Source organism: Salvelinus namaycush, chromosome 13 (assembly GCF_016432855.1).
Source record: "Salvelinus namaycush isolate Seneca chromosome 13, SaNama_1.0, whole genome shotgun sequence".
NCBI classification, from domain to species: domain Eukaryota; kingdom Metazoa; phylum Chordata; class Actinopteri; order Salmoniformes; family Salmonidae; genus Salvelinus; species Salvelinus namaycush.
In genome coordinates, this window is record NC_052319.1 from 15,335,278 (window position 1) to 15,357,142 (window position 21,865).

Genomic DNA, 21,865 nt, shown 5'->3' on the forward strand with positions numbered 1-21,865 from the left:
GATCCAGTGTAATATATTATAAAAATAAAGCGAACTGGATGGAATATGGGGAAAAACGCACCAAATTCTTTTTCAATCTTCAATATAGAAATGCTACCAATTTAAACTATTATTTAAGCTACTATTTAAACGTGTAACAAATGATGGAGTCATGCATGATTCACCGAATTATATTTTGAAAGAGGAGTACTTTAAAGATATGTTTTCGTTTCAGTCTCCTCCATCTCCACTAACTGAAACTAATTGTATGGATTTTTTCCCCATTAATAATGTCAAATTAACATCTGTACAAAAAGACTCATGTGAAGGCCAAATTACAGAGGAGGATCTTCTTGATGCATTTAAAGCCTTTAAGGCTGGGAAAACTCCAGGGCTAGATGGCATACCAGTGGAAGTATACACAACTTTTTTTTGAAATACTCAGAGGACCATTATTAGCATGTTTTAACCACTCCTATATAAAATGGTAGATTATCAGACACGCAACAAGAAGGTCTGATATCATTATTTCTGAAACAGGACCCAAGTGGTATATATAAAGATCTCGTCAATTAAAAAAATTGGAGACCTCTTACAATTCAGTGTTGTGAAGCAAAAATCCTAGCAAAATGCTTGGCGCATAGAATTCAAAAAGTATTGTCAGATATTATTCATCCTAATCAGACAGTTTTTTTTACATGGACGATACATTGGAGATAATATAAGACAGGTACTGGAAACAATAGAATACTATGAAATATAGGGGACACCAGGCCTGGTTTTCATAGCTGATTTTGAAAAGGCTTTTGATAAAGTATGACTGGAGTTTATATAGAAATACCTAGAATATTTCAATTTTGGGGAACCTCTTATAAAATGGGTTAAAGTTATGTATTGTAACCCTAGGTGTAATATAGTAAATAATGGCTACATCTCAGAAAGTTTTGAACTATTTAGAGGAGTAAAACAAGGTTGTCCACTATCGGCATATCTATTTATTATTGCCATCGAAATGTTAGCTGTTAAAATTAGATCAAACAATAATATTAAGGGATTAGAAATCCGCGGCTTAAAAACTAAGGTGTCATTGTACGCTGATGATTAATGTTTTCTTTTAAAACCACAATTAGAATCTCTCCACGGCCTCAGAGGATCTAGATACTTTTGCTATCCTCTCTGGATTAAAACCAAATTATGATAAGTGTACGATATTACGTATTGAATCACAAACAGAGATGTGGGCATACTCAGTATACAAATCACAAAAGAAAGAAATGATCTCACTCAAATAAATTGTTATAGAAAGTTAGCAAAAATAGATAAGATCTTGCTACCATGGAAAGGAAAATACCTGTCTATTTGTGGAAAAATCACCCTGATTAACTCTTTAGTCATATCACAGTTTACCTATTTGCTTATGGTTTTGCCTACACCTAGTGACCTGCTTTTTAAATTATATGAACAAAAAATATTCAATTTTATTTGGAATGGCAAGCCAGACAAAATTAAAAGGGCCTATTTATATAACGAATATGGGCAGAAATGATCAAATACTAAAGCATTAGACCTCTCACTAAAGGCATCAGTCAAATAAAAGTTATACTTAAATCCAAACTGGTTCTCTAGTAAATTGGTAGGAATGTCTCATCCTATGTTCAAGAAGGGCCTTTTTTCCTTTATTCAGATTACAACTGCTCACTTTCGGTTGTTTGAAAAGGAAATAATCTCCAAAATATCGTTATTTTTTAAACCAGTCTTAGAAAGTTGGTTGCAATTTCAGTTTAATCCACCTGAAAAGACAGAACAAATAATACAACAAATATTGTGGTTAAACGCACAGCACTGGAATAATGAATGATATTTCTATGACTGGAATAAGGATTATCAGAGAACCTGGGGGTGTTCTCTTCTATAACAGAATCCCAGGCAGGTGTGTGTAGCCACCCCCTTCAAGTCCTCAGACCATCTGATGGTTCACATAGAACAGTCATTAACTGGTTGTTAGAACTAGTCGAGTGGCGCGGCCAAGGCATCATGTAACGCACCCTCTTCCAGAAGCTTGAGTTGGGCAGCATCGACCCACGCCTTCCCTCCTGCCACATTAAGGGGGCACTCTTGCGGACCAGGTGCTGCAGGCCGGGGGGCAGGTGTGTGTAGCCACCCTCCCCCATGTCCCCCAGCTGGATGAGGATGACGCTCATCTCACTGTGGACCAGAACCTGGTAGAGCCCCACCTGACAGTCATAGTCATCTGCTGTGGTCAACGAAGACGAGCATCCGAATGACCCTTGACCTCCTGAGGCTGACCATGTGCTTGAGCTGGGGGTCAGGATGACAATCAGCTTCCTGCTCAGCTGCATACAGGCCTCCACCAACTCCATGCGGTCTGGGGACAACAGAACAGAGAGGAGCGGGAGAAGTTAACTTTTGACTTAAGTACTGTTTATTACTGTTACATTTGCTTCTTAGAGGGTAGGACACAGTCTGAAAGAACCAACCTTCTCCAGGTAAGTCGTCTCTGCCATGGATGAAGAGTCTAAAGCCACACTTCTGCTCCAGGACAGTGGGCAGAACGCTGCTCACAAAGTGATACACTTTCTCCTCCATGTCTTTGTCTACACCATCCATCTGGTAGACAACGTAAGCATCATAGACCTTCCCATCTGAAAACACAGACAAAGAGGTTTCTGTCAAACCTCAGCAGGAAAGGAGTAGATTGTACAGATTTGATTAAGTTCTATTTGAACTGAAATTGAGTTTAATATAAATTTGCCCATTACTAATACACTTGCAGTGGGATTGACCCAGGCCGGGACCTGTTGAGAAGGGCCTACTAGGCCTACTGCAGACAACTGCACTGCACAATCAGTGGGCCATGCTTCAGTGTGGTGACTAAGAACTAAATGTAGTAATATGTTGATATGGTATCCAATACTATATAGATCATGTAGGCTGAATAAGCATTTCTGTACAATGAAATATCTTAGTGAAATAGCATCATTAAACTTCAGTGGGTGGCTAGATGTTCTTACCCTCAGATCGACCATAGCATTTGAAAACTCCACGGAAGAAGAGCGCCAGATCGATGTCAAACACTTTGACGGCCACAGCAGCTAGCAAGAAGAAAAAGACTAGCACCACACATAGACACATAAACATAAACCCTGTGGGGGGGAAGACAGGGAGAACACAACACCAAGAAAGTTAGAGAGTTTGCATGTGTGATTTTGTGTGTGTGTGTTTGTGTGACATATACAGTTGAAGTCGGAAGTTTACATACACCTTCGCCAAATACATTTAAACTCAGTGTCACAATTCCTGACATTTAATCCTAGTAAAAATTCACTGTCTTAGGTCTGTTAGGATCACCACTTTATTTAAAGAATGTGAAATGTCAGAATAATAGTAGAGAGAATGATTTATTTCAGCTTTCATCACATTCCCAGTGGGTCAGCATTTCCTTTTAAATTGTTTAACTTGGGTCAAACGTTTCGGGTAGCCTTCCACAAGCTTCCCACAATAAGTTGGGTGAATTTTGGCCCATTCCTCCTGACAGAGCTGGTGTAACTGAGTCAGGTTGGTAGGCCTCCTTGCTCGCACGCACTTTTTCAGTTCTGCCCACAAAATTTCTATAGAATTGAGGTCAGGGCTTTGTGATGGCCACTCCAATACCTTGACTTTGTTGTCCTTAAGTCATTTTGCCACAACTTTGGAAGTATGCTTGGGGTCGATGTCCATTTGGAAGACCCATTTGCGACCAAGCTTTAACTTCCTGACTGATGTCTTGAGATGTTGCTTCAATATATCCACATAATTTTCCTGCCTCATGATGCCATCTATTTTGTGAAGGGCACCAGTCCCTCCTGCAGTAAAGCACCCCCACAACATGATGCTGCCACCCCCGTGCTTCACGGTTGGGATGGTGTTCTTCGGCTTGCAAGCATCCCCCTTTTCCCTCCAAACATAACGGTGGTCATTATGGCCAAACAGTTCTATTTTTGTTTCATCAGACCAGAGGACATTTCTCCAAAAAGTACGATCTTCGTCCCCATGTGCAGTTGCAAACTGTAGTATGGCTTTTTTATGGCGGTTTTGGAGCAGTGGCTTCTTCCTTGCTGAGTTGCCTTTCAGGCTATGTCGGTATAGGACTCCTTTTACTGTGGATAATGATACTTTTGTACCCGTTTCCTCCAGCATCTTCACAAGGTCCTTTACTGTTGTTCTGGGATTGATTTGCACTTTCGCACCAAAGTACGTTCATCTCTAGGAGACAGAACGTGTCTCCTTCCTGAGTGGTATGACGGTTGCGTGGTCTCATGGTGTTTATACTTGCATACTATTGTTTGTACAGATGAATGTGGTACCTTGAGGCATTTGGAAATTGCTCCCAAAGATGAAGCAGACTTGTGGAGGTCTACAATTTTTTTCTGAGGTCTTCGCTGACTTCTTTTGATTTTCCCATGATGTCAAGCAAAGAGGCACTGGGTTTGAAGGTAGGCATTGAAATACATCCACAGGTACACCTCCAATTGACTCAAATTATGTCAATTAGCCAATCAGAAGCTTCATAAGCCATGACATCATTTTCTGGAATTTTCCAAGCTGTTTAAAGGCACAGTCACCTTAGTGTATGTAAACTTCTGACCCACTGGAATTGTGATACAGTGAATTATAAGTAAAATAATCTGTCTGTAAACAATTGTTGGAAAAATTACTTGTGTCATGCACTAAGCAGATGTCCTAACCGACTTACCAAAACTATAGTTTGTTAACAAGAAATTTGTGGAGTGGTTGAAAACCTTAGTTTTAATGACTCCAACCAAAGTGTATGTAAACTTCCGACTTTAACTGTATGTCTGTGTGATGTTTGTTTAAGAGTGTTTGTGTGACGTGTGTCTGTGTGATGTTTAAGATTGTGTGCACTAACCTCTTAGCTTGAGAGTAACCACTGCATAAATCCATTTCTGGTCGTTCATTGCAACACACGTGAACTTTGACCTGAGGTCCTTCATAGTCACTGTGTTTATGGTCAGGATAGCCGTGAAGATACTCCGCATTGAAGATACCTCCACCTCGCTATAGTAACACATACACACAAAACATTCACACAGCGAATTCTCAACAGTGAATCTGGGGTCTTGTTTTCAAGGAAATGTTTAAATTATGTTACCTTGTTCTCAAAACAAGTGTGTGTGTGTGCTTGTGTGTATGCATGAATCCATGTGTGTGTGTGTGCATGTGTGTACCTACCTGGTGGTGTTCACTGAGTAGCCTTGCTGCTGCGAGCGCACTTTCACTCCATTCATCTCCCACCACACGTGACAGTTGTCCTCAATGTTCTGCCCACAAAACGCTTCACACCTCAACTTCTTGGTGGTGTCTATGAAGAACAAGAGATACTATGAAGACAGAGAGATTACCGCGCAAACCAAATCAAGCACAACACAAGTATTTGATCCAGGTGTGATCCCTACACAGGTCAGTGGTCTCTGTGCTTCCGTTTCTAGGCAGGTTGATCTGAGGAGGATGTGAGGCAGAGGGAGCTGAAAGAGACAAACACAGTTTAGTCAGAAAGATACTTTTGGATACATTCAAAACGTTGTCACTGATGTTATTGATGATTGTTGCTGCCACAAAGACCACATGTGATATGAGGGTTGCTTTTGCTTCTGTTTGTTTGATATAAATGGAGCCTAATGTACCTAGTGTAGCCTAATAACCTGCTGTAATGTAGCCTAGAGTTTCCATGTTTGCTGACCCTGCTGCCATCTTGGATGAGCTTTCAGCAAAGCTCAAATCAAATAAATAAAATGCTGAGAGAATTGACAGAGCTGTTATCAAGCCACAACCTACATACCTTGGATCTTTAGTCTCCTGGATGCAGAAGTGTTGAGAACCGTACCATTGTGCTCCGACGTGCACACACACGTATAGATGCCCTCGTCTGCTTTGGAGGCGCCGTACACCCACAGATTTCTCTCAGACTCGTTTGGAATGGGACTGAAATTCTGAAGTTAAAGACAAACAATTTCACAAACTTCTTTGCTGAAATAGCAGTAACACACCTGATTCCACTCATCAAGAGCAGGTGCAACCCTTAGGAGCTATAGGACAGGAGTTGAGAACCAATGGTAAATAGTTTTACAGGCTTGAGGTTTGTGTTAGCATTCCGGTCATGTTCAGTACCTTATACCAGGCTAAGTTTTCTTTTCCATCTTGGCACAGTTTTTCCACGGGCTCAGGACATGGGATAGCGATGTTGTATGCGGACTCTGAGATATTGTTAAACAGGACTGAATGATCGAACGGTTGGGCTTTGACCACAATCACCTCTGTCACAAAAATATGGCAGGTGTCTGCTGCCTTTCTCCTGGAACATAAGCATACACAGTGTACCAGTTACCCAAAAGGGAACCAACAGGCTTCTAACTGGGGGCCAGCCGAAGAACCCATTTAGGCTGTAGATAGCATATGTTTTTTTCTAATAGTATATACAGCCTGAAACTAAGCAGTTTAAAAATGTTGAACATTTCCTTACAATAAAATTGTATTACATGTTACCCTACCAGTTGTTTGTGTGGTTGGTCCTTCAATGGGTAGAATTTTGAGACAAAATATCCACATGAAAGTATTATTTACCCAACTTTTTAGAGTGCCAATACTGCCGTTGAAATTTCTATCACCTGTCACATGCTCAAAACCATGTAAACACCTGCAAAATTTCCATCAGTATGCATGCATCATCGTGCATGTCCTTCCGTCTTGTGCTTGGCCTTAGGTCAGGAGCAAACACATCTTTATTGCCACACACAGAGTTCTGCGTTTTGAAGTCGGTAATAATAGTTTTCTGTGGATATTATTATTTTTATTATTTTTCTACATTTTTTTACCCCCTTTTCTCCCCAATTTTTCGTGGTATCTAATTGCTAGTAATTACTATCTTGTCTCATCGCTACAACTCCCGTACGGGCTCGGGAGAGACGAAGGTCAAAAGCCATGCGTCCTCCGAAACACAACCCAACCAAGCCGCACTGCTTCTTAACACAGCGCGCCTCCAACCCGGAAGCCAGCCACACCAATGTGTCGGAGGAAACACCGTGCACCTGGCTCCCTTGGTTAGCACACACTGCGCCCAAACCCTCCCTAACCCGGACGACGCTAGGCCAATTGTGCGTCGCCCCACGGACCTCCCGGTCGCGGCCGGCTGCGACAGAGCCTGGGCGCGAACCCAGAGTCTCTGGTGGCGCAGCTAGCGCTGCGATGCAGTGCCCTAGACCACTGCGCCACCCGGGAGGCCCTTCTGTGGATATTTTGTCTCAAATTTCAAATCGGCAGAGTAAGTTCAAATAGAATTTTATTCAACGTTTGTGCAAGACAAGGGACCCTTAGGTTTTTTTCTTTGTAAATGTGCATGCCTACCCTAGCCCTATGTACACATTCAGGTTCAACACTAACCCTAGAATCAACCCTCACCCTAACCCTCCCAAACAGGGCTCCCCCGCTCTCAATTACCAATCTAACCCCTAAACACACGCACACACACAGTTGTTGTATTACCAGTAGGTGTAGTACTGATCAGAGTCGTTGATTAAAAGGGGGAGGAAGAAGAGCACTGGTCCATGATGATGCACACGCTCTTCCTCAGAGGATGGGAGCTCTTGGGTTCTGTTTCTGTACCAGGTAAACTCAGTCACGCTGGCCCAAACCAACTGACTCAGGTCATAGTAGGCTGGCAAACGAAGGGCCTCCCCCTCTGTCACAGTAGTTTCATACCTGCCAAATAGTTTACATGGGGACTCTGCCAAAATATGAACATACATTACCCGATTAAGTTGCATGTGAAGGAAAAGAGGTCTATTGTTCAAGGTACAATATATTCACTATGCCTTGTAATAATGGGATGTAGAAATGTGTGAGATATGAAGAAGATGCTATACCTGTGTAATGACCTATTGTAGTGGGGTTTAAGGACATTTCTCTCTGGGCAGAAATCCTAGTCAAACTGAGGAGCAGAAACATGAGACCACCATCCACCAACTACAAGACAAGGGGAACAAAAAGAAGAATGTTACCTTATTGTAACGTCGAACAGGAACTATCATTCCACACAAGACCCTATAATAAAACATCAGGACCATGCTTTACTTGTTTTTACAATAAATGACATACCTATTTTCAAGAGGGAATAAAATACATATGCAGAAAACCTTTTTAGGTTCAGAGTGAAGAATTACTGAAAGAGCTTACCCTGAAAGTGAAGGAGCACATTTTCTGCAAAACAGGAACTTGCCTCCACTGATAAGAAAGAACAAGAGTCATATTCAACATGTTGTTAGGATATCCTGTTATAGATACAGCAGAAATGATGAAAACTGAAATGTTAACATAATGTGGCCATGTATTGAAATGGCCATGTAACATATTAAGCTTGAATGAAGAAACCATGACATGCAACAAGACCTCTATGGAAAATAACCTGTGTTTGCTACAATTTTTGTTCAAATCGCTTTGGTGCTATTTTCACAAGCATGTGGTGAATTTTCAAAACTCTTAGTACAAAACTCCAAACTGGTAACACTTTTAATGCAGAAAGTACTATATTCTTACACTGTTTTCACATTAGGCAATACACTTGCACTACCCATCAAAATGTACTGAAAATCTTATTGTCATCATTTCTATCCCATGTGTGATCAATGGGGTGTTCATTGATTACATATTTCACAATATTTGATGCAAAATAGAAATGTATTGTTCAGATATAATTACAGCTAGGAATGAATCTTTTCCCCAATTTCTAACAAGTTTTAATCAACGTAATAATTAATATTTATCCAGTGACCATTTAAAGCATTTAAAACCAAGATATGGTCTCCATGTCAGGGTTCTCCCCAAATAAGAGAGCGCTGAGCCACCTTGTTGACTTGGCTGTGCCACTATGTAATGATTTCAGAGCAAATTAAACTGATATTTAGTCATGAGTATATCTCTGATCGCCAATGACATTGTTGTGAATTTTGAAACAGGCCGTTCATAAATTCAGAGTGTTATCATGTTCCTCAATTAATTCCAGCCAGGTCACCCGTGATACATGTTAGTATTCGACGTCCATCCATGTCTGAGGACACGGGGAGATGTAGAAACCGGCCACTAGGGGCAACAGTGAGGGATGTTACCTTCAAGTAGGTTTCGGTTTTGCTAAGGCGTTGTGGATGGGCGTAAGCATCTGCTTCTGGTGTAAAAGGTTGCATATTTCGTTTTAAGCCTATCCAAAACCTTAACCTTAACCATTCTGAGCTAATACCTACCCTTATAATTTTGGAGGTAATGACTAAACTTAACCTTAAACACGTCGAAATTTGACGTTTGGAACAACTTTGAAATTGGCGTATGAGAAACATGAATGAAAGTCTAATACTTGTTGCAGCATTCAGCGCATTTCAGCAGTAGGCTATCTCAACACAGAGTGCGCCCAGGAAGCGCAGAACACATCCCGAGTATAGCTTTGTTGAATCATAAAAACTTTGTAACTGTAGTCAAACAAAAGTCCATTGAGCAAAGTTGCTAAGCTTGCTAGATAACATCCTTCAAAGAATGACAGAATACAGTGCATTATTCAGACCCCTTGACTTTTTCCACGTTTTGTTACGTTACAGCCTTATTATAAAATGGATTCAACAGTTTTTTCACACAATACACACAATACCACAAAATGACAAAGCATAAAAGGTTTTTTAGAAATGTTTAAATATGAGTCTTTTTGGGTATGACGGTACAAGCTTGGCAAACCTGTATTTGGGGAGTTTCTCCCATTCTTCTCTGCAGACCCTCTCAAGCTCTGTCAGGTTGACTGGAGTGCGTCGCTGCACAGCTATTTTCAGGTCTCTCCAGAGATGTTTGATCGGGTTCAAGTCCTGGCTCTGGCTGGGCCACTCAAGGACATTCATAGACTTGTCCCGAAGCCACTCCTGTGTTGTCTTGGCTGTGTGCTTACAGTCGTTGTCCTGTTGGAAGGTGAACCTTTTGCCCCAGTCTGAGGTCCTGAGCGCTCTGGAGCAGGTTTTTATCAAGGATCTCTCTGTCCTTTGCTCCGTTCATCTTTCCCTTGATCCTGACTAGTCTCCCAATCCCTGCCACTGAAAAACATCCCCACAGCATGATGCTGTCACAACCATACTTTACCGTAGGGATGGTGCCAGGTTTCTTCCAGACGTGACGCTTGGCATTCAGGCCAACTAGTTCAATCTTGGTTTCATCAAACCAGAGAATCTTGTTTCTTATGGTCTGAGAGTATTTTAGGTGCCTTTTGGCAAACTCCAAGCGAGCTGTTCTGTGCCTTTTACTGAAGAGTGGCTTCCGTCTGGCCACCCAAAGGCCTGATTGGTGGAGTGCTGCAGAGATGGGTTGTCCTTCTAGAAGGTTCTCCCATCTCCACAGAGGAACTCTGGAGCTCTGTCAGAGTGACCATCGGGTTCTTGGTCACCTCCGTGACCAAGGCCCTTCTCCCCCGATAGCTCAGTTTGGCCAGGCGGCCAGCTCTAGGAGAGTCTCGGGGGTCCATACTTATTCCACTTAAGAATGATGGAGGCCAATGTGTTCTTGGGGACCTTCAATGCTGCAGAAATGTTTTGGTGCCCTTCCCCAGATCTGTGCCTCGACACATTCCTGTCTCAGAGCTCTGCAGACAATTCCTTCGACCTCATGGCTTAGTTTTTGCTCTGACATGTATGACTAACAGAGGGTGAAGAGTGGAAATAGTTTAAATATCAAGGTATTTTAACGGAGGCCAACTCTGTCTAAAAAATATCCATAGCCTATCTACTGTCATATCGTTTGATGATCACATATTCTCTACCAAAGCTCTCATATGGGCAACAACTACAAGACAGCACAGAGAAGCGGGGAAAATGTTATAGCTGTATTTTGACATGCATAGGCGAGAGACGTGCTTTGATAATGCAACCTACAGTAGGCTATGTCTGTGACAGAGGTGCCTATGTAACGAATTGTGCATAGGCCTATCACATTTGTGACTGTCTGAAGAGACACAATGACAGCTCAAAGAGGCACATGTTATTTTATAGGCTATACATTGGGGGTTTCCAGTAGGGTTTATGAACTGCATATGGGTCGCGTGTGCAGTCCAGGGGTGTCAATTATGCTTGTGCTTTCAATTAATGGCGACTTTGTGTGTAAACACCCTAGGTTTAAGGCTTCAATGTGATAATCTGTCTGGAGAATGTGCTGTTATTTTTTGCTAATCTGATGTTGTGTATTTTGTGGAATTGAATTATTGCTGACATCGGGGAAAAATGTTGAGTCTTCCTGAGTCTTGTCATTACATTTTTGTAGGAGAAATGAAGTGTCCCCATGACAGCCCTGGGATCCCGGTCACCCATGTTAACCCCTAATTACAAAATAGGTGTACTGTAATCACATGAAACAAATGAAATGAAAATGAAACCAACATAACGTTCAGCAGGCACTAGTTTGCATCAAGCCTGTCTTTAGCATTTGGCCAAAGGTTCTCATCGACACAGTAACTATCCTTATTGTTCATGAACCTGGGGAAAAACCTTTTGTCATGGCGAATCCAAGCCTGACATGCTGTAGGTCTGGATTAATGTCAGTACATGCTTCATCCATGGCCTGAAGGAGGGTGGCTCATGGGGGTGGCAATCATACACCTTCTACCTGTATTCCAATCCTGTATTGTATTTAACAATATTGTGTTGCACTTATATATTTTAATAATAATAACATTAATAATAATGGATTGTATTTATATAGTGAGAGGGAAACTCACCTCATCTACCACCAATGTGTGGCACCAATTTGGGTGATGATGCACAGGCATATATTACAATAGTACAGTACTGTACTGGCAATGACATTTCAGCAAAGCAGTGTGAAACCTTTCCTTCATAAAGATCCCAGCAACTTCATTTGTGATACACGTTTACTGTTTAGGAGATGCATTTGTTACATACAATCAATATAATTTATTTGATCATAGTCATAGTCATCATCGTAATAGTATATATATATATATATCATGCTTTATATGTTTTTACCTTACATTTTCATTATTTAGTGCTCAAAATCTGCAGTAGACAAACCAGTTTAAAATCTATAAATTTACCAAACAGTTAAGTGATTATCAATTTTGAGCAGTCGGATTAATAGTAAAATGTATTTTAACAAATTAGAAGATAAGATTATCAAAAATTATGTGAGCATTGTATTGTAAAAACAATTATTTTATTTGAACATATGAAATATATTCTAGATGTGTAACGGTTTTCCTCCTCCTCTTCGTCCGAAGAGGAGGAGTAGGGATTCGACCAAAACGCAGCGTTGTGATACGACATGAATGTTTATTGAAACAAGACGAAAACTAAACAAACTTGAGAATTTACAAAATAACTAAACGACGTAGACAGACCTGAACATGGAACTTACATAACTACACGAAGAACACACGAACAGGAACAGACTACATCAAACGAACGAACAAACTAAACAGTCCCGTGTGGTGCGCAGACACAGACACGGAAGACAATCACCCACAAACAGTGTGAACAGCCAACCTATATATGGTTCTCAATCAGAGGAAAACGTAAAACACCGGTCCCTGATTGAGAACCATATAAGGCTAATTACAAATGACCTAAACATAGAAACACAAAACATAGAATGCCCACCCCAACTCACGCCCTGACCAACTAAACACATACAAAAATAACATAAAACAGGTCAGGAACGTGACAGAACCCCCCCCCTCAAGGTGCGAACTCCGGACGCACCACCAAAAGTCTAGGGGAGGGTCTGGGTGGGCATCTGTCCACGGTGGCGGCTCAGGCTCTGGGCGTGGTTCCCATCCCACCATAATAAATCCCCGCTTCCTTATCCCCCTCACAATGACCACCCTCCAAATAACCCCACCTAAATTAAGGGGCATCACCAGGATAAGGAGCAACACCAGAATGAGGGGCATCACCAGGATAAGGAGCAACACCAGGATAAGGAGCAACACCAGAATGAGGGGCAACACCAGAACGAGGGGCAACACCAGAATGGCTGGCGGATCCTGGCTGGCTGGCTCTGGCGGATCCTGGCTGGCTGGCTCTGGCGGATCCTGGCTGGCTGGCTCTGGCGGATCCTGGCTGGCTGGCTCTGGCGGATCCTGGCTGGCTGGCTCTGGCGGATCCTGGCTGGCTGGCTCTGGCGGATCCTGGCTGGCTGGCTCTGGCGGATCCTGGCTGGCTGGCTCTGGCGGATCCTGGCTGGATGATGGCTTAATGCTGGATGACGGCTCTGGCTGGTCATGGCTGGATGACGGCTCATGGCTGGATGACGGCTCATGGCTGGATGACGGCTCATGGCTGGATGACGGCTCATGGCTGGATGACGGCTCATGGCTGGATGACGGCTCATGGCTGGATGACGGCTCATGGCTGGATGACGGCTCATGGCTGGATGACGGCTCATGGCTCGCTGACGGCTCTGGCTGGTCATGGCTCGCTGACGGCTCTGGCTGGTCATGGCTCGCTGACGGCTCTGGCTGGTCATGGCTCGCTGACGGCTCTGGCTGGTCATGGCTCGCTGACGGCTCTGGCTGGTCATGGCTCGCTGACGGCTCTGGTTGATCCTGTCTGGCGGAAGGCTCTGGCTGATCCTGTCTGGCGGAAGGCTCTGGCTGATCCTGTCTGGCGGAAGGCTCTGGCTGATCCTGTCTGGCGGAAGGCTCTGGCTGATCCTGTCTGGCGGAAGGCTCTGGCTGATCCTGTCTGGCGGACGGCTCTGTAGGCTCATGGCAGATGGGCGGCTCTGTAGGCTCATGGCAGATGGGCGGCTCTGTAGGCTCATGGCAGACGGGCGGCTTTGCAGGCTCATGGCAGACGGGCGGCTTTGAAGGCTCATGGCAGACGGGCGGCTTTGAAGGCTCAATACAGACGGACAGTTCAGACGGCGTTGGGCAGACGGACAGTTCAGACGGCGTTGGGCAGACGGACAGTTCAGACGGCGTTGGGCAGACGGACAGTTCAGACGGCGTTGGGCAGACGGACAGTTCAGGCGCCGTTGGGCAGACAGGCAGTTCAGGCGCCGCTGGGCAGACGGCAGACTCTGGCCGGCTGAGACGCACTGTAGGCCTGGTGCGTGGTACCGGAACTGGAGGTACCGGGCTAAGGACATGCACCTTCAGGCTAGTGCGGGGAACAACAACAGGGCACACTGGACTCTCAAGGCGTACTATAGGCCTGGTGCGTGGTACCGGCACTGGTGGTACCGGGCTGAGGGCACGCACATCAGGGCGAGTACGGGGAGAAGGAACAGTGCGTACAGGGCTCTGGAGACGCCCTGGAAGCCTGGTGCGTGGTACCGGAACTGGTGGTACCGGGCTGAGGGCACGCACATCAGGGCGAGTGCGGGGAGAAGGACCAGGGCTCTGGATACGCACTGGAAGCCTGGTGCGTGGTGTAGGCACTGGTGGTACTGGGCTGGAGCGGGGAGGTGGCGCCGGAAATACCGGACCGTGCAGGCGTACTGGCTCCCTTGAGCACTGAGCCTGCCCAACCTTACCTGGTTGTATGCTCCCCGTCGCCTGACCAGTGCGGGGAGGTGGAATAACCCGCACCGGGCTATGTAGGCGAACCGGGGACACCATGTGTAAGGCTGGTGCCATGTAAGCCGGCCCGAGGAGACGCACTGGTGGCCAGATGCGTTGGGCCGGCTTCATGACATCCGGCTCAACACTCAATCTAGCCCGGCCGATACATGGAGCTGGAATGTACCTAACCGGGCTATGCACACGTACAGGAGACACCATGCGCTCTACTGCGTAACACGGTGTCTGCCCGTACTCTCGCTCTCCACAGTAAGTACAGGGAGTGGGCGCAGGTCTCCTACCTGACTTCGCCACTCTCCCTTTAAGCCCCCCCCCCCAAGAATTTTTTGGGTAGTACTCACGGGCTTCCAGCCTTGCTTCCGTGCTGCCTCCTCATATCGCCGCCTCTCTGCTTTCGCTGCCTCCAGCTCAGCTTTGGGGCGGCGATATTCTCCTGGTTGAGCCCAGGGTCCCTTTCCGTCCAATATTTCCTCCCATGTCCACGAGTCCTGGTTACTTTGTTGCGCTCTCCCACGCCGCTTGGTCTTTGGTTGGTGGGTGATTCTGTAACGGTTTTCCTCCTCCTCTTCGTCCGAAGAGGAGGAGTAGGGATTCGACCAAAACGCAGCGTTGTGATACGACATGAATGTTTATTGAAACAAGACGAAAACTAAACAAACTTGAGAATTTACAAAATAACTAAACGACGTAGACAGACCTGAACATGGAACTTACATAACTACACGAAGAACTCACGAACAGGAACAGACTACATCAAACGAACGAACAAACGAACGAAACAGTCCCGTGTGGTGCGCAGACACAGACACGGAAGACAATCACCCACAAACAAACAGTGTGAACAGCCAACCTATATATGGTTCTCAATCAGAGGAAAACGTAAAACACCTGTCCCTGATTGAGAACCATATAAGGCTAATTACAAACGACCTAAACATAGAAACACAAAACATAGAATGCCCACCCCAACTCACGCCCTGACCAACTAAACACATACAAAAATAACATAAAACAGGTCAGGAACGTGACAAGATGGAACACTGATTAAGTTTGGTGAAAAAGTGTCTGTATTATTTTTACAAGTGTATTTTATACTTAGTCAATAGAAAATGTGGTTCGAATTTTGAAACTGCCTTTTAAATGATCTCTTTTGAGTTTTGTACAAAGCGTTGTGAAAACTTACCACATTCGCAGAAAAAGTCATCTGACAAAATAGCATATTTTACAATTGTTTTTCAAATGTTGTACTGCACTGCTGGTGTACTGTAGATACTTGCTGATTAGGCAACCATGAACCATATCCTGATGACAATATTTCAACCATTGGAACCTAAACATCACATAAACAGCACAATTTCAACATAGATGCATACTTTTCCACATATTGCCTGTTGAAGCTTACTCAGCTTTGCACAGAAAAAAACAACACTTAAACTGAACTGTAATCCAATCAAATGAATTGCAAGCCTTACCTACGCAGTAATCCTCCCTCAGTCTAAAGTAGCATCTGAGTAGAATTTACACAGTAGGTGTATATCTGGAACTGGAATCGGCTAAATATGAGCAAAATGAGCAGTGTAAACTTTTCTTGTAGGCCGGAGTATGGGCAGTGCTTTCTAGCAGGTATTTGCATATTTCTATTAGGGAAAGCCTATTCTGTGACGTGCGCTTGTGCAATAACTCAATTCTCCCTTGCAGTCCTTCTTAACAATGCAAGTTAAGACTTTGGCAAAGGGTAAAATCTACAACACTTAGTCCACTCTGTTCGTATCAGATTCCGGTTTTGGGAACAGAAAATTGGTATTGAGATCAAATGTTTCATCATTGAGACAATTAACATAATGTAGGTCAAATTCCATCTGGCTCCATCTTCTCCCACTACCACTGGGCTTCCTCTCATCACCATATTTGGTAGTGAGTGGAAACCCCAACCGGATGCTTCACACTTATATATTTTTTTTATTTAACTAATATTTAACTAGGCAAGTCAGTTTCATTGCAAAACTGACATTTGGTCATACTGTAATGCAAAAATTCAAGTGTGTTATTTTTCCTATAACATGCACTCTTCTCTCTAATAGGGGACCAGTATAATCTCCCTGAGCTGAGAATCATCCTCCTGGGTAGGGATTGGCTGGAGAAGAGACAAACAGGAAACACCATCCTGGACAGGAGGGACGTGGAGATGTGTATGAGGAGAAAGGGTTTAATGGACGGCCGGCAGGTCACTGTGGTCAACACATCAGACAGATGCATCCAGTACTCCGTGCAGGACCCTTTCCTTGTCCACCGTAACATAGAAGCCAGCATGTCCATGTGTCAACCATGTCCCCATGCCTTCCTCATGGTCATCCCTTTGAACTCACGCAAAGGCAGGGTATGGGCAGTAGAGGGCCCCCTCAAGCTTCTCAACCACATACTTTGGAGACACATGATGGTAGTGTTTACCAGATGTGAGAAACTCAGGGCAATGTCACTGGAAGAACACATAGCGAGACATGGGTTTCTCCAGGAGATGGTAGAGAAGTGTAGGCATAGGTACCATGCTTTAAACACTAGGGCCAACACATGGGGCAATGATGTCACTCAGGTCCCAGAGCTGCTGAGGAAGATAGATGAGATGGTGGCAGGAAACAGGGAGGGGAGTGATCGTGGTTATGTTGTCATGAATGAGAGGTTTTCAATGGAGACTGAGGTGAGGAGGAGGGAGAAGAGGGTGAACCTCAGATAGATGAATGTTCAGAGACATAGGGACACACTCAGATTTCTGCCCAGGGAAAAGAATATCTATTTTTAAATCTAATGTTTTGTTACCAAATAAGTTCCCCCAAAACTTTGAGGCTGGTCACATGACATCACACAGTGTGACATCACCATGAGGGAAGTCATAGTGGTGGAGACACCCAGGTGGCATGGGCGATAATGCACTGAGGACATTCCAGAGGAAGTTAGACGGTGCATCGTGCATCTCTTTGTGCTCCCGAGCTGTACTTGAGGTTGTACGGAGTGACAAAACATTCAGTGACAGACGGGTCAAGAGCAGAAGAACAACTGAATCTGATTGGTAGGTCAGTCTGGAGTCAAACTGTTATGAATTTTATGAATAATGACTAAATGATGTATACATTTAACGTAAAACTATAAATAACAGAATTCTACCCTGTCTCTGTATAATGATAAATAATGTTTGTCCATAAGAAAGAGGGACTGTTAGCAGGCAAGGAACTGTGGCAGACAACTTGTGACCACTGTGGAATTGATAACAGGGAAGGAATTCTCCCCACCCAGGGAGGGGAGAAACCTTGGGCTTGTAGTAGATTGTATAACAGGTGGCAGGTAATATACAGTGGGGCAAAAAAGTATTTAGTCAGTCACCAATTGTGCAAGTTCTCCCACTTAAAAAGATGAGAGGCCTGTAATTTTCATCATAGGTACACTTCAACTATGACAGACAAAATGAGAAAAAAAAAATCCAGAAAATCACATTGTAGGATTTTTAATGAATTTATTTGCAAATTATGGTGGAAAATAAGTATTTGGTCAATAACAAAAGTTTCTCAATACTTTGTTATATACCCTTTGTTGGCAATGACAGAGGTCAAACGTCGTCCTGGTCCCCCTCATACCACCCTCATGGAGTCTGTTTCTGACCGTTTGAGCAGACACATGCACATTTGTGGCCTGCTGGAAGTCATTTTGCAGGGCTCTGGCAGTGCTCCACCTTGCACAAAGGCGGAGGTAGCGGTCCTGCTGCTGGGTTGTTGCCCTCCTACGGCCTCCTCCACGTCTCCTGATGTACTGGCCTGTCTCCTGGTAGCGCCTCCATGCTCTGGACACTACGCTGACAGACACAGCAAACCTTCTTGCCACAGCTCGCATTGATGTGCCATCCTGGATGAGCTGCACTACCTGAGCCACTTGTGTGGGTTGTAGACTCCGTCTCATGCTACCACTAGAGTGAAAGCACCACCAGCATTCAAAAGTGACCAAAAATCAGCCAGGAAGCATAGGAACTGAGAAGTGGTCTGTGGTCACCACCTGCAGAACCACTCCTTTATTGGGGGTGTCTTGCTAATTGCCTATAATTTCCACATTTTGTCTATTCCATTTGCACAACAGCATGTGAAATTTATTGTCAATCAGTGTTGCTTCCTAAGTGGACAGTTTGATTTCACAGAAGTGTGATTGACTTGGAGTTACATTGTGTTGTTTAAGTGTTCCCTTTATTTTTTTGAGCAGTGTATATTTTTTGATGGCTATATATAATACAAATCGAGGTGAGGGTGATGGAAATGCATTTGGCGGTTGATCTACTTCTGTTCTGCAAATGGCACTGTGTGCTCTTTTCGAAGGATGGATCCCAGTCTTTTCAGGGCTATGGGATACGGGGGGTCAGGGGTGGTCTGCCGGGCATTGGGATGACAACCCAACTCGGGATGAGGAGGGCTTTTAGCGGGTGGAATAGTGGGGACCAATTGGAGGTTTACTTAGTAGCACTGCAAATATCATGGTACAGTTATATAGACACTCAATCATCATGTTACTTTTTAATGGTACGTTTACAAACATATATTTTGATGAATTGAAAGTTTTGTCTCATTATGGTAAGTGGTGAAATAAGTATAGCCAGTTACAATTGTAATGGCTTAGCAGATAATAAGAAAAGACGATCAGTATTTACCTGGATAAAAGAGAAGGAATATAATAATCTATTGTTTACAGGAAACTCATTCAACAATTTTAGATGAAGGTTTGTGGAAAAAGGACTGGGGGGGGGTGAAATATATTTCTCCCATGGTCAAAGAAATTCAAAAGGAGTGATGGTTTTAATTAGCAGTAATTTTGATCCAAATGTGCAAATTGTCCAAACAGATCATCAAGGTATATGGATTATTTTAAATATGTTATTGGACAATTAACAGATATGGCTTATTAACCTATATGGCCCAAATAATGATGATCCAAGCTTCTTTGAAAATATATATAAGAATTGATCAACTCTACAAGCAACACGAGACTCTATTATTATGGTGGGAGATTTTAATACGGTCTTAAATACCTCTATGGACCAAAAATTAAATCACACAACAAACTATCACCCTCAGGCACTTAAGAAAATCATGAATGTCATGGATATATTGGAATTAGTGGATATTTGGAGACTTAAATACCCTGACCTCTCTGGCACCAAAAGTTTAAAAAGTGTTGATAAGGGACAGAATGCGGTCGGATCATCACATAATTGGCATATATATTACTCTTATAGAATTTCCAAAAGATCAACAGAGTCCATATTAACAAAGGAAATTGAAGGACAACAGTACAGTTAGATAGCAATAAAAACAGTACCATAGAGGCACAGAATAAGTTAGAGGAAAAAGAAATTGAGGAACTTATTCAAGAAAGATCCAGTGTAATATATTATAAAAATAAAGCGAACTGGATGGAATATGGGGAAAAACGCACCAAATTCTTTTTCAATCTTCAATATAGAAATGCTACCAATTTGTTTTTATTTAAACGTGTAACAAATGATGGAGTCATGCATGATTCACCAAATGATATTTTGAAAGAGGAGTACTTTAAAGATATGTTTTCGTTTCAGTCTCCTCCATCTCCACTAACTGAAACTAATTGTATGGATTTTTTCCCTAATAATAATGTCAAATTAACATCTGTACAAAAAGACTCATGTGAAGGCCAAATTACAGAGGAGGAACTTCTTGATGCATTTAAAGCCTTTAAGGCTGGGAAAACTCCAGGGCTAGATGGCATACCAGTGGAAGTATACACAACTTTTTTTTGATATACTCAGAGGACCATTATTAGCATGTTTTAACCACTCCTATATAAAATGGTAGATTATCAGACACGCAACAAGAAGGTCTGATATCATTATTTCTGAAACAGGACCCAAGTGGTATATATAAAGATCTCGTCAATAAAAAAAATTGGAGACCTCTTACAATTCAGTGTTGTGAAGCAAAAATCCTAGCAAAATGCTTGGCGCATAGAATTAAAAAAGTATTGTCAGATATTATTCATCCTAATCAGACAGTTTTTTTTTACATGGACGATACATTGGAGATAATATAAGACAAGTACTGGAAACAATAGAATACTATGAAATATAGGGGACACCAGGCCTGGTTTTCATAGCTGATTTTGAAAAGGCTTTTGATAAAGTATGACTGGAGTTTATATAGAAATACCTAGAATATTTCAATTTTGGGGAACCTCTTATAAAATGGGTTAAAGTTATGTATTGTAACCCTAGGTGTAATATAGTAAATAATGGCTACATCTCAGAAAGTTTTGAACTATTTAGAGGAGTAAAACAAGGTTGTCCACTATCGGCATATCTATTTATTATTGCCATCGAAATGTTAGCTGTTAAAATTAGATCAAACAATAATATTAAGGGATTAGAAATCCGCGGCTTAAAAACTAAGGTGTCATTGTACGCTGATGATTAATGTTTTCTTTTAAAACCACAATTAGAATCTCTCCACGGCCTCAGAGGATCTAGATACTTTTGCTATCCTCTCTGGATTAAAACCAAATTATGATAAGTGTACTATATTACGTATTGAATCACAAACAGAGATGTGGGCATACTCAGTATACAAATCACAAAAGAAAGAAATGATCTCACTCAAATAAATTGTTATAGAAAGTTAGCAAAAATAGATAAGATCTTGCTACCATGGAAAGGAAAATACCTGTCTATTTGTGGAAAAATCACCCTGATTAACTCTTTAGTCATATCACAGTTTACCTATTTGCTTATGGTTTTGCCTACACCTAGTGACCTGCTTTTTAAATTATATGAACAAAAAATATTCCATTTTATTTGGAATGGCAAGCCAGACAAAATTAAAAGGGCCTATTTATATAACGAATATGGGCAGAAATGATCAAATACTAAAGCATTAGACCTCTCACTAAAGGCATCAGTCAAATAAAAGTTATACTTAAATCCAAACTGGTTCTCTAGTAAATTGGTAGGAATGTCTCATTCTATGTTCAAGAAGGGCCTTTTTTCCTTTATTCAGATTACAACTGCTCACTTTCGGTTGTTTGAAAAGGAAATAATCTCCAAAATATCGTTATTTTTTAAACCAGTCTTAGAAAGTTGGTTGCAATTTCAGTTTAATCCACCTGAAAAGACAGAACAAATAATACAACAAATATTGTGGTTAATAACTTCTTCTCAATAGGGGGTGCTATTTGCACTTTGTAATAATTTCGTTCCCA

General features: G+C 42.6%; 1 protein-coding gene across 1 annotated transcript; it reads right to left on the bottom strand.

Annotated features, from left to right (window-relative positions):
• Positions 1–1,742: 1,742 nt before the first annotated feature.
• LOC120058280 (interleukin-1 receptor-like 1) lies at positions 1,743–9,809 on the bottom strand. Its single transcript, XM_039006829.1, has 12 exons — positions 9,769–9,809; positions 8,227–8,274; positions 7,917–8,016; positions 7,537–7,777; positions 6,166–6,349; positions 5,837–5,987; positions 5,454–5,522; positions 5,230–5,359; positions 4,907–5,055; positions 3,012–3,143; positions 2,478–2,642; positions 1,743–2,365 (listed from the first exon to the last, which is right to left on the bottom strand). The coding sequence occupies exons 1-12, from the start codon at positions 9,790–9,792 to the stop codon at positions 1,929–1,931; spliced, it is 1,830 nt and encodes a 609-aa protein (XP_038862757.1). The 5' UTR covers positions 9,793–9,809; the 3' UTR covers positions 1,743–1,928.
• Between the last annotated feature and the right edge of the window lie 12,056 nt (positions 9,810–21,865).